This window comes from Periophthalmus magnuspinnatus, chromosome 1 (genome assembly GCF_009829125.3).
Source record: "Periophthalmus magnuspinnatus isolate fPerMag1 chromosome 1, fPerMag1.2.pri, whole genome shotgun sequence".
Lineage (NCBI taxonomy): Eukaryota > Metazoa > Chordata > Actinopteri > Gobiiformes > Gobiidae > Periophthalmus > Periophthalmus magnuspinnatus.
The window spans coordinates 24,326,434-24,340,364 of record NC_047126.1 but is presented as its reverse complement, the minus strand read 5'-3'; the positions used below and the strand labels follow the sequence as shown (position 1 = coordinate 24,340,364).

The 13,931-nt window shown below is 37.9% G+C and overlaps 1 protein-coding gene across 1 annotated transcript in view; it reads left to right on the top strand.

Moving 5' to 3' along the window:
- Window positions 1-13,931, top strand: part of grin2ab (glutamate receptor, ionotropic, N-methyl D-aspartate 2A, b) — a 252,602-nt gene that overhangs the window by 150,698 nt on the left and 87,973 nt on the right. Inside the window, exons 5-7 of the mRNA XM_055221615.1 lie at window positions 2,482-2,616; window positions 7,599-7,698; window positions 12,681-12,886. Coding sequence (XP_055077590.1) covers window positions 2,482-2,616; window positions 7,599-7,698; window positions 12,681-12,886 — 441 coding nt within the window. The remainder of the gene's footprint in view (window positions 1-2,481; window positions 2,617-7,598; window positions 7,699-12,680; window positions 12,887-13,931) is intronic.

Below are 13,931 nucleotides of genomic sequence, written 5' to 3'. Positions count from 1 at the left end.
AGGGTCATGTAAACTTTTATGAACTGAATAAGCCATTCATTTTTTTATATATATATATTTTTTTGTATATATATATATATATATTTATGTAATATCAGGCAATGGTGAAAAGAATAAGGTTTATTATCTAATATGTTTAAGCTTTTTTGTATAATGATTCATTGACCAATCTGTAATGCAATATTTGATGAATGAGAAAATCATACTCTGAAGAAACATTTTAGCTGCATTTTCTGGTAATAATGATCTGATTTAAAATTTAAAATATTAAAATGTTTTTACATGTTTTTTAAAAGAAAAAAATTGAGTCCAGGGTCACACCAAGATATTTAAATTAATTCACAATTTGAATCTCCTCTCCTTTTAAAAAATACTTTTGAGGCTTGCTTTGCAGTTGGCCATTTTGAAAATACCGTATAAACCGTATTTTTAGAATTGAACAGAAGACATGACTTTCTGAACTACTCATCAATACAAGACATAGGTGATGTTGTTCAGAGAGTTCAACATCAGAGTTTGCCTTTGTAAAAATTACAGCATTGTCTGCATAAAGCTGAGTACTGATATGTGGGCAAACATTTGGCAAAACATTACTATATAATGAAAATAAAACAGGTCCAAATATAGAGTCTTGGGGTACACCAATCTGACAGTTTAGCAGACTGACACACATTGGGTTCAGTCTGATAAATATGATTTCACCTTTCTGAAAAGTACTATGACAATTGAAACTAGGTTGCCAGTGACTGTTTGTGTGATAGGGATAATGCATATTAATGAGAATCTATAATTACAGTATAATTACAATTACAGTGTAAATATGCCAGATTATACCAAATATGCAAATTTCCAATATAATTTCAATGTAGAGGACACATACAAGTATTTCTAATTCTCCGTATATGGACAGGCCGTGCCTCATGTGAAAGCTCAGAACCTCCAGAATTGACTGACTGAGCTGCAGAGTCTGGGGTTTAGGTAGTAATTATTCAGTTCAAAGAGAGTCCTGGCAACCCAAATGGGAGACTCCAAAGGCTCATTCTGCTTTAAGGATTATCATCTTGAGAACCAAAACATCAACTTACAAAACAAACAATAAACAATTTGTTTATGTTTTTATAATCAACACTAAGGTTGTTTTAACACACGTTTGTGCACTCTGTGGAGTGACCCTAGTGTGCACTAGATTTAGTTTGGTTTGGGTTGGCCTCATTCACATACACCGCACAAAATTCACCCCATACATGCAGCATGAGCCACATGAGAGTCCATCAGCATTGGCAAACTTATTTCTATGGTGATGCGCTTCAGTCGAATAGAGCCCTGTGAATATACATGGACAAGCTTGCTTCCCCAATACATGGTCTTTACTTTCACCTGTGACTAAATACACCGTGAGGACTGTACGAGCTGGTGGCGGACCAAAAAAAGCTTTTTGAACGATACACAGTCAGACCCAGGCTCATCTGCACAGACAGAGGCAGGAGGAGACTGTCGTTGATATTAAGTTGATCCAAATTTCCTGGTCAGAGGAATGTGTCAAACTGCAGCTCTGTAGTGCCTATTCATACAAGCTCTTTTTTTGCCCAATTCCAAGCACTTTTACTGTCAGTGAACTGTGTAGGTCGGCCATGATCAGTCGGTCCTGTTTCAGACGCTCTCGGACCCTGTGTTTACTGTGGTCCAGAGTGCAACTGTTGGGTTCACACTGTAACTGCCCTCAGAGTGATTGCACTTTTGCGTCAACTACCTAAACCTAAATTAGCATTTGTTATCCATAAAAGGTATATTTGATTTGAACCTCATAACTGGGGACACAGTTAGGTCATGTTTATAGAATTTAAAATCAAAATCTTACCTACAGTTCCTTTAAACAAGACTAGACCATGGCCTAAAACCAAATGAAAACTCTATTTTCCAGTAGCAGAGGTGGGTAGTATGCAGTTATATTTACTCAGTTACATGTACTTGAGTAAATTTAAAAAAAAAATGTATTTTTTATACTTTTAATCCTGCTTGAGTAATATTTTTTATTGAAATAACAGTACTCTTAAGTAAAAGTCTTGGTTAATCTTCCAACTGTGAGTAAGTCTAAAAGTGACAAAAGCTTTATGCTGACATTATGAAATGATTTGAGCATTTGTTTTTCTTGCACTGCTCTTTCAGATATGATTTTGTTTTTCTTCTTTTTGTCTTGAAAATACTAGACTTTGTGCATTATTCAGTGTTTTGTCCTTCCAATTACAATAACTTAAAATTATAAATCACAATTTACATCCTGACAGCTGCTCCTTTTTGTGTAGTACTTTTCCCAAATGCTTTTTTACTCTTTACACTTTGTATTTTTACTTGAGTATTATCACTTTGAAGTAACGTTACTCTTACTTGAGTACAATATTTGGCTACTCCACCCACCTCTGATTACCAGTCTGGATGTTCTTGTCGACTCTTCTAACCTGGCTGTATTTGTCTACGTTCCAGTTTTGTTCGCTGGGATCTGCAGAGCGTGGTCACCCTGGATGCTGTGGACGGAGACCCCAACTCCAAGTCCCACATCGCCCTCAAGAGGATCCAGAGTCCTGTCATCCTGCTCTACTGCTCCAAGGACGAGGCTGTGTGAGTGAAGAGGCGCAATGTTCTCCATACTGCAATAATCAGGGGCTGTGTCTGAATGTCCACACTATTCCTCCTTAGGGCACTATTTAGGGCGCTATTTAGGGCTCATGCCATTTTGAGAGGTGTGCGAATAACCAGTGAGTGAAAGAGTAGTGCACTTAAAATGTCTCACAATGCACCTTGAAATTGCAAGCGTGGGGACAATAACAGTGGACAGAGATAGGTCTTTAACTAGACGTACAGTAAGCAGGACTGAATGAAAGCAGATAGAAGCTCTGGTTTAGCACAGTGTTGACCCGTAATTATGAATAAAGTACATTTCAATAAACTGTTGCGAACATTAGCTGATTACCATAGTTTCAGCTGGTAAACCATAGAACATTTCCACATCTCAGACAAAAAGATGAGTAATCCAGTCCGTCAAAAACTTCCATGATTATTATTAGTCCATAAATACTTGAACGCCAGTCACATGTTGTTCATCATGTATTGCAGAAATCAAGTTTTATCAGAGTTGAGTTGAATTTTTTTCCACCCATATGTCATAGTCACATGCCCTGAATATAGTGAGCTGCATGTCTGGATCGCTCTGTGAATGAGGGCACTATTTAGTCCACTCAAAAGTGCAGTGTTTGAGGGGTTAGGGCAGGGGTGTCCAAATTTTTCTCATTAAGGACCACATATAAAAACACAGACAAAGCTGAGGGCCGATTGAGGGCCATAGACTTGCCACCAAAACAATGAATACTTCAACTCTGCGTTATTATTACAAGTTAGACTGAACCACTAGACCTTTATTCATCCTTACATCCTCAAAGGGACACATTAAATATTTGAGATGGGCTTGTTAAAGTTGATAGACAGAAATGTGCAGTAAAAAGTAGTGTTTAAACTAATATGGGACAATTCACCTGGAAGCTTGAGGGCCAAGTAAAATTGGTCTGAGGGCTGCATTTGGCCCCTGGACCACAGTTTGGGCATGCCAGGGTTAGGGACTAGGGTGGATATAGCCAAATTCTAATCTAGCATAACATAGGATTACCAGTGTCTATATCACTACCTCCCGCTTGCTTATCTTAACCTAGCCTAGCTTTTTAACCTCAACCTCATATATTTTCTGTCAAATTCATAAACCTTTAGCATTAAACAACTGCTGTCTTTTTTTTAACATGAGACGTGCCTTTGCTTAAAAAACAAACTATGTCCATTCATCTCAAACTCTATAGGTTGTGTTCACGTGACTTCACAACATTTTAGATCCCTGTAGTTTCAAGTTTATTTGGAGGACAGGTCTGAATTCTATGGTGGTATTTGATATTAAACTGCGAGACTGTAGATTTGTTGACCCGGTTTATCGTTAATATATATAATTATTAGGCCGATCCACATGAAACAAAAACTGGGACAAAGTTCAGCGTCTCCACCGTCAATATAAATGAACAAAAGCTATTTCTCACAATGGCTTCAGAAAGTGGTGCCAAGGTGTGATTATTGTCAGCTGAAAAAACTTTAAGCCAAAAAATTGCAAGTTTGTGGAGTGAATCCAAAATGTAATAAAAGTTTAGATATTACAAAAACTTTATATTTGGTATATTCGAACATTTGTGTTTCTTGCACCACTCCTTCAGATATGATTTAGTTTCTCTCATTTTTGTGTCTAACCTCTGAAAATACCAGATTTTGTACATTATTCAATATTTTGTCCTTCAAATTACATTCGCTTTAAATTATAAATCAGTTGTTACTTCCGACAGATACTCTTTCAGTTACTGACTTGAGCTTTCCCAAATACTTTTTTACTCTTACTTGTCTTGTCTTGGACCACTACTTTGTACTTGTACCTGAGTAATATTATTCTGAAGTAACATTACTCTTACTTGACAACGTTTTGGCCATTTTTCTTTTGCTATGCATCAAACCTGGACGACTGTGGGATTACACAGATATTACACTTACTCAAGTACATTTTTTTGGCTACTCTACCGACCAAATGTCCAACAACACATTATATTGGCTTGTGTGAGATGAAGAGCAGGAAAATGACTAATTTTTGTTGTGGATAATCACTATGAGCAATCTGTGTCTTAATTCTAAATTTTGGCATTGGGTTGGTTAGTGTAATAGTAAGAAAATGGAGGTTTTAGTGTATTTCTATAAATGTTTTGCTATAGCTCCAAATGACGGGTTCAGTTGTACTAATTATACTAAAGACACACACAAAACTCCAAAAAGAAGCTGTACGCAATAGTGCTGTCACAATACTAAAATTTCAACCTCGATTTTGATAATGAGGAATAGAGTCGACCAAAAAAAACACTCTTTCTTTAGACAATAAAATGTCATAATCAGAGTATAAGTCGCACCAGCCAAAAAATGCATAATAGTGAAGAAAAAAACATATATTGCTCATATAAATGGCATCTGAGTATAAGCCACACCCCGGCCAAACTATGAAAAAAAAGGAATTATAGTGCAGGAAATTAGGTACTTCCTTTTATTTTACCATGTGGCCTTATATCTGTGTATGTTGTATTATGCTATTATTTGAACAGGGACAGTGCACAAAATAATATTGACTAAAAAACTATTTTGAACTTATTAATTAACTGTTTTTGCACTTATTACTTTTTAAAGTTTCAAATATTGCATATTGATTTGCCTAAATGTAAAAAATACGGCTGTGGAACTGCACATCTCTTGATAAAATGACATTGTGACACCATCAAACCTTTTAATTTATCCTGTCGAGGGCCACATAAAATAATGTGGAGGGCCACATTTGACCCGGGGGCCTTGAGTTTGACACATGTGATCTAGTACAACACATCTCACCACTCAAATATGCCATTTTTAAAAACATTCAGTTCATGCACACACACATACACACACAATCACTCAGTTTCAGATATACAAATACTCTAAACAATACTAATGGTCTAGGGGTGTATACTTGTCTATGTGTTTTATACTTGTTCTGCTACAGCTCACGATCATTCTAAAGCTATTCAGAAAAAGTCCATTTCTATCCTGTTGATTTGACTTTTTTAGTATTGATCCTTGAGTATCTAGTTTAAATTCTAGTTTTATTATCGATTAGTATCTGATTTTCGATACTGTTGACAACCCTAATACGCAACCATTGAAATTAACACGACTTAAATATCAAATACGTTTGTTCAAATGTCTCCCAGAACTCTACGCTTCCTTTATTTGTTGTGCACAGACTGAAAGCTAAAAGGCTCTGCTGAATCACACTTTGATGAACAGCTAACCTTATTTGGTGATTTCTCCTCTTGACACAAGGTCTTTGACAAACAGAGCTGTTTTTTAGTGTTTTGTAGCTAAAGTGCAGGCATTTGTATTCTCTCTGAAAACAGCAGTGAATAAGAGATTGTTTGTTCAGCTCAGTTTGATCACACATTGATTCTTCTCCAAATAAAGACGACATCAGGGCACCGGGACTAAACTGGGGCTAAAACGAGATTAGAACCAAGCAGGATTTGGACTAAGAAAATGCAGGTCTGTATGTGGAAGTAGAAGGACTGTACCTGGAATAAATATCAGGACTAAACTAGTGCAAAAACCACAACAAAATCAGTGTTTTATGATGCAGTCCAGCCTCTTCTCACTGGCATTTGGTTCTAGTGCTTGTCCTTTACCTCTCTGTCGTATTTTATGTATCTGTTTTTGTTTATTGTTGTTTATGTGAAGCACTTTGGGCAGCTTAACTTGTATTTTAAATGTGCTATAAAAATAAAATTGAATTGGGTTGAACAGCAAAGCATTTTTATTTATGAATATTTACAGATTCTTATTTCCAATGAGATCATATGGTTTTGCCTGGAAGATAAGCAGGCTACACCACCAGGCAAAGTTACAGGTCAGATCTACGTAGGAGCCACCATGCTCTCAGGGAATGCATGGAGAGAGACAGGTGGCTGATTCCCCACTAGATCAGTGACACCTTCAAGTCAACTCAAGCCCGCCACACACTACACAGTTTGCTTTTCTCTTATTTTGTGGAGATGTGTGGTGTATGTGAGCTGCTCTTTTCACGTTCATCACCACTGCACCAGCCAATAAACCAGAGCATCAGGGGCAGACGGAGTTACGGACAGAGAGGTGCAAGATACAAACTCAAGAAATAGCAAAAGTAATGTGGTAACTTTTTTACTTAGCTCTCGTGAATTTGTAAAGTTAAGCTACTCCATTCTCATCCATATGATCCTTTAGAATTTCCACAAAACAGCACTATCTATCCAGTTTAAAGCGCTCTTTAAAAGTAAAAAGTTGAGAATAGTTCCTCACGTGTGTATTTACATAAATCCACACTGCGCAGATCAGAGTGAAGCTGCTGCAGATTACTGAGAGTAAACATGACACTACATCCCGTGTAGTTCGTCGCTAAATTCAGTGCGTTAAAAAGCATTTATCTGAAGTATTGCACTACATTTCACAAATAATAATAACAGTTTTGACTTCTACATTCAAACTAGAAGTGCAATGCTCTGATCTTGTGAACAGTCTCAAAGTGAGTTGTTTTACTGTAGCCAGGAAACAGCTGACACGGGTGCACTAGCTTTGTTAGCTTGTTTTCTTAGCTTGTGGTGCACGGTCTCTTCGCTGCAGTCTTTGCTGATTTAAAATCGTATACATTTCTCATCGTGTCTGTGTTCTGCGATTTTTGTCACATTTTTAAAAATCGTTTAAGACTAAAAAATCCTGTAGTGTGTGGCGGAGTTAAGTTACTTGAAGTGCACGCTTCAAAATTGTACTGTTTAGCTTTAAAACTAATTTAAATAAGTCAGAAGTGACACAAAACTTGAAAATATTCTAGAATTAATTAATAATAAAAACATGCATTTCAAATAATTAACTATCTGTTTCTGAATTATGAGCTTTGAGGTACTACTCCCTTTGCAGTGCATTTTGTTTCCCTATTTTCCCGATCTTACTGAAACCTGTTCTTCTCTGCTGCACAGGTACATCTTGGAGGAGGCCCGCTCCCTGGGCCTGGTTGGAGCTGGTTACATCTGGATCGTGTCCAGTCTGACCACTGGCAACCCTGACTTCACCCCCGAGGTAGGGCCATATGTGGGGACAGGTGGTGGGCAAGCGTATCCCCTCACCCATCTCCTCTTCTCTTCTACCTAGCAACTGCCCATTGGAGCTGCATTTAGAGATATGGTGAATTGACACAGGGGAATTTAAAACAGGGTTGTACAATTTAAAGGGTCTATAGTATGCAGATTTTTTGTTTCATCTATGTCGTTTCCTCATCTAAAACATACCTGGGGTTGTGTTTTGTTTAATTCACGCATGGTTAGCACTCAAACTCTGCTTATTTAGGATGTGTTCTTCTCTCAGACTGAAAACACTATGTTCCACCTTGTGATGTCATTAAGTGATAATACAGAAAGCGCCGCACTGTGCTTTTAAAGTTCATACATTTTAACAAGAATCATTTGGATCATTGCAGTCCTGGATTTGAAGTTTGAAGCTACAGCTAGAATCAATATCAACTGAACAAAGGGTAAAGGGTAAGAGGCAACAATTTCAGATTATTCTAGAGTATTGCAGCATATAGCAGTTCAATTTAAGATACCAATTTTAAAACTACCACTTCATGACATCACAAGGTGGAACAGAGCATTTTGAGCTTTGGGGATGTAGACAGACTAATGACGCAGGGTTATGCAAATGTGCGTATGAAGCAATACACAAGTCTGAGTATGTTTTTCATGAGGTAAGATCGTCCTAACATGACTAAAAGCTCACAAGTCTATTTTGTGTAATGTTGGACCTTTTAAGAAATAGGAATTGTGAAGTGATTTTGATGAGATGTGCGTTTTCGAAGTAGGATTCAGTTCCCAGTGGTCATTTAAACACATTCAGGGATGATTACAAGAAACAATTACCTAAATACGTGCAGCTTTTGTGATTGTATAATTGCAAAAATTGAAATTACGATTCTGTTTTGACTATAATGATTTTTGCAACTGTCGTTTTAACCAGAACATGAGGGCAAAAGTGTCTTAAATGTGTAAAGATAGCAATGATGGGATGAAAGGAGGGGATGGTTTTATTTGACAAAAATATGAAATGATCAGATAGCGGTACCTTTATTTGTTCCACCACGGGCAAATTGCATTTTTATCACAGCACAGTACAAGAACAGCCCATTAAACTAAAAATATATTGAACTAAAATATCAGAGTTCATGGGAAAAATGATAATAACGAACAAAGATGTCTGTGTAATCCCTTAGTCATCCAGGTATGATCCGTAGTAAAAGAAAGATTTAAAATCTGTCAACTGGACAAGCCAATAAATACTCCTTTGAAGACAGTGAGGTACAGATCTTAGCCAAAGAAAAGAAATGTTTTGAGAGTGAAGATAAAGAAGCTATTTTTGTTGGGAAAGACAATCCTTCCTTGAACAGGAATGGGGGCCAGAGACATCAACTATCCCCCATTTATAACTCCACCCTCAGACCCAAAGCAAAAAAAAGAAAACAATAGGGCTAGCTAGGATGCTATTAGGTGTGAAAGTACCCATTTGGGGCTTTAATGATTACGCTAAGTATGACTCAGACACAGTACACACTTAGTGTAGCTCAATAGAAATAGCCTACAAACAGAAACTGTAAACAATATGTGTTTTTAGTTTCAGTGTAGTTAGCTCCTCCTTTCTGATAGATATAAGGCAATGTCCACCAGTGACCTGACCAGAACTGAAGAAGCAGCTTGGATGAAGAGCTTTTTTTTTTTTTTTTTTTTTAACATAATAATGAATAAATAATTTAACATCATTACAATGAGTGACTACAAGGTCAGGGGTTTAGAAGTTAAAGTGTCTAATAGGGCTGTGTTTGACTGAAGAAATTATCGGTCGACTAAAGACATGTTATTTTAATCGATCAGTCAAAAAAGGGGTTGTTATGTTTGTCTATGTATCTGACCCACTACACCTGCAAAGGAGTTCATGCAAAAACTACTATTTATGCAGAACGAGAACTAGTAAACAATGTATTTATATAACAACAGATTAGACTCCATCAACTGATTAATTCACTAAATGACTAAGGCTAACAGCCCAAGTGTCTTTAATGTATTGCTAGTGCTAGTGAAGAGGAGGAGGTGGAGAGGATGAGGAGGTTGAAGGTTCTGCTGCTGCGCTGGAGATGGAGTGGGGAGGGTTAATAATAATAATAAACCAATTTACTGTTACTTGCTAAATTTTGACCAATTTTTCACCATTGACCAAAATGTATAAAGTAAGATATATGGGCACTATGCAACTTTTCTGGTGGTGTATCTGTTATCTACTGGTCTCCATGGAGATGTTATTGCTTAGCCTGGAATGTTTCACAGTATGGCATTAAATCCATCTTGCATTTATACAATTTATAAGTGTTTTTATTGTTCAAAATACCTCGAAAAACATGCCTCTCTACAGACGGGACCTGCAGCTTAGCCATCTCCATGGAGATACACAGGTTTAATGCCATAACATGAAACATTCCAGGCAAGACCGTGACATCTCGTTAAAAACAGAAAGGTGGCAGACTCTCCATTAGAAAAGTTTCATAATGCTGCTCTAATCCTCAAACCTGTGACTCAAGATTTTAAATTGGAAAAGTGCCTCTAAGATATGCACAAGTAATTTATTTACTGTAAATTTGCATCCCATTTGGTTTTCTTACTGTACTCTAAACTTTTTATTTGCAAATCTCACCAAAACAAAACACTGAACCGGCGCTATTATCTCAGAGACAGATAAATATATAACAAACATGTCATCTTCTATCTTCTCTAAAAACACTTTACTTACTTTGCCTCAAACAGTTCTCGCTGGGTTAGTTAAAAGCATATTACACTTGAGTGACAGGCGGAGAGGTAGTTGAGATGTTTTTTTCAAAAAGATGGCATTTCTTTTGTTGTTGTTTCGTTCTGCGCGAGCTTATTGTTAGCTGAAGAGCGCCTGAGCTAGCACTACGGCGTAGACAAGTGTGGAGAGGAGTAGATAAAGTCCAAAAGGAAGAGTGACACGTTTGACTGACACATGAAGGAGATAATGTTGAATGTGAGCTGACAGGCTTGAAGTTTGGACTAGTGGGTCAAGTGCGGGTCAAATGAAGAGTGAATATAATTGGCAGACACTGGGTGCATGTATGGTCAGTAAAAGTCAGATGGCGAGAATCATCAGAGAACCCAGTAAATTAAATCTGACTATTGGTGTTTGTATAGAGGCACAGGACAAATCTGAGTATCAAAGAAACATGGTGACACGTGTAAGTTAATCAATAGGCAACAGTGGCTCAGAGTGCTCGCCCCCGACCTGAAGGTGAAGGGTTTGATTCCTGCTCTGACCAAGTTCTATCAGTGGTTGACATTATGCACTAGTTGGTTTACAGAAGACACTTCAGCCACTTTGCCGGGTATGAATGTGTGCGTGATTGTTGGAAGGGCAGAATGCAATTTTTTTTCTTTCATTTTTGTCTTTGCCACATTAGTTTTCCATTTTTTACATAATTTTCCTTGTCAAATCCTGCACAAATGTGAAGAATGAGGCAACAGTGGTTCAGTGGTTAGTGCAGGGCTCCCTCAATCCAAAGGTCAGAGGATCAATTTCTGCTCAAACCAAGTTCTATCATAGACAAGACACTTCACCCACATTGTCTAGTATGAATGTGCATTAATGATTAGTGGTGGTCGGAGGAGAACAATGTCACAAATTGGCAGCCTCTCTTCTGTCAGTCTGTCCCAGTGCAGCGTTGGCTACAGTAGTATCTTACTGTCACTGAGTGTGGAGTGAATGAATAATGAGCACATTTAGAGGCTTCAACAAGACTCTGAAGTACATTTCAAGTGTAAGGCATTATTACAACTATTAACAATCAGAAAGAAACCAGATTACTCACATCTCATGTAACTGTACTATTACTCCAGAAATAAGATAACAGTCTGATTTTTGGTGAGCGTGTAAACACAACCAGTGGCTCAGGTAAAACTGGTTGTCAGTTTGAAGAATACAAACTTTAGACAGTTACTATTTTTTGCTGTATCCTTGGGCAAAACACTTGATTCAGCTACGTGAATATGTGAGCATGATAGTGTGATGTTTATGTGTCTGTGGTGGTCAAAGATGCCTGCTCCAGCCTGACTCCTCACTTTATCAAGGTGAGTCATGGTAATTACTCATTTCTCCTGAGTCTCTGTCAGAACTGAATTATTAACTGGACATTTCAAACAAAACAGAAGGGAAAAAGAACAAACTACAGCCTGAGGCACCATCTTGAGTGTTTAAACAGGGGACTTCAGCCACTGCTTTAATGTGGCTTTGGTGCAAAACATTTGCCACTGGAAATAAAAGATCCATGTTTGGGGTATTGTTACTAAATGCAGTACATATGACACGGTAGTTATTTCACTAAAACATGATAAACATAATTATGCTTAAACTGTTAGTGAAACTCTTTGTTTCCCTGGTTTTACCAATTTTGACAAGAACTTAATAATTTTACATGGTTGGACATGGACAGCCAATGTGACATACCTAGAGGTAATTATATAACTCACCTGGCAACCATACTCTAAACAAGGGTCAAAGTTCACCTAATTTGCATTTCTAACAATAAATAAAACAACAACAAAAAAACAGACAAAACCTACATACAGGTACAGTATGTGACTTTCTGCTGGTGGCATGTCGCCTGCATGATTGCATGGAAATAGAAACTTAAAACCATACTGTGAAACATTATCCATGGAGATATATACATTGTATGGCATAGTGTGAAAGATCATATCCAAATGAACAACATTTCCATAGAAAAAAGCAGGAGAAGGTCCTCCTCCAAGCCAAATGAAAGTCAGGTTTGTGGAAATGCAAGCCCACTCAAGTTTTTTTTTTTTTTTAGTGCAATAAAACCAACCAAAAAAAAGTGTCCCTTGTGCATAAATTCTCTTCATTTTGTATGGAATTGTGTGCATTGATAACATAAACGGAGGCATTACAGACTTTAACACCCCTTTGCTTTGTCTCCTGTGTCCCCTCGCCAGGTCTTCCCTCTGGGCATGATCTCTGTGTCCTATGACGACTGGGAGTACCCGCTGGAGTCCCGAGTGAGAGACGGGGTGGGCATCATCTCATCCGCAGCCACCTCCATGCTCCGAGAGAAGGGAGAGCTACCTGAGGCCCAGAGCAGCTGCTACAGTACGGCATCAGACCGCAGCCCGGGGAAACTGCCCCCTAGCGCCCTCCGCAGGTCAGTGTGCTAGTACTACCTAAACCGTGATGGTCTGGTTTGTTGTATAGATATTACTCATGTTTTTAAACTATTTGCTTTTGGTATATTTGATAGTCCATGTTCCGAAATCCATACTGTCTGTAGGCCCATATGAACGCTCTGTCACATTCTTTTTGACACATGATTTGTGACGCTTGATTGCCTATTATGTTTTATTTCTGGATCAACGATAGCTTTCCCATTAGAGCTAATGTATAGAAGGGTATCAGCTGGTAGAACGAGGCCGGAAGAATCTATAGAAAACAAGACAAACAGATTGACGGGCAGATGGTGCAAGGATTTTGACTGTTGGCTGCTTACAATTGAAGTATTTTGGCTGTGAGGCTGGTTACAAGAGGTGCTAGCATTGTAGCTGGTCAGTTATGTTGGTATTTATGCACTGAACTTGTCAAAACACATCTGTATATGGAGCTCAATGACATCATGAAGTGGGATAGCATGTTCCGAGCAATTAAAAGTGCTGAATTTGACTCTTTTTTTTAACATAACTAGTTAATTTCAAATGGTTTGTAGGACATAAAACTTTAAAACACATCAGTAGCATCCTAATTATTCACCACAATGAGTTTATCAGCACTTTTCCCAACTTTCAAAGGACAGGGTAATGCTAAAAACAACTAGCATGCTAACAGTGCACTTATAATTGTTGACCCTAAGAGCTGCTTTTACAATATATCTGTACGGGGGGAAGGAATTGCCAACTACAAGAAAAAGAAAATTGATTACAACCACTTCAGGAGCGAGCACAAAAGCAAAATGCAGTATTTTAGTAGGTTAGTTGTGTTTTGTCCCAGTATATCCTTGTTTTCCCTCTCATTATATAAACCAGACTATAAAAGCAAGTATTATCTGATTCTGAATACTTGAAAATGGATGCTTCTTGCTCAGACTCTGCCGGTGCACCTGTGTTTAGCGAGCGCACAGGAGTTAACTAGCGCTAAACCAGGATTAAAGGCTGTTTTCCTGCTCGTGCGCTCCCATCACCTCCGCTCACCCCTCCCCC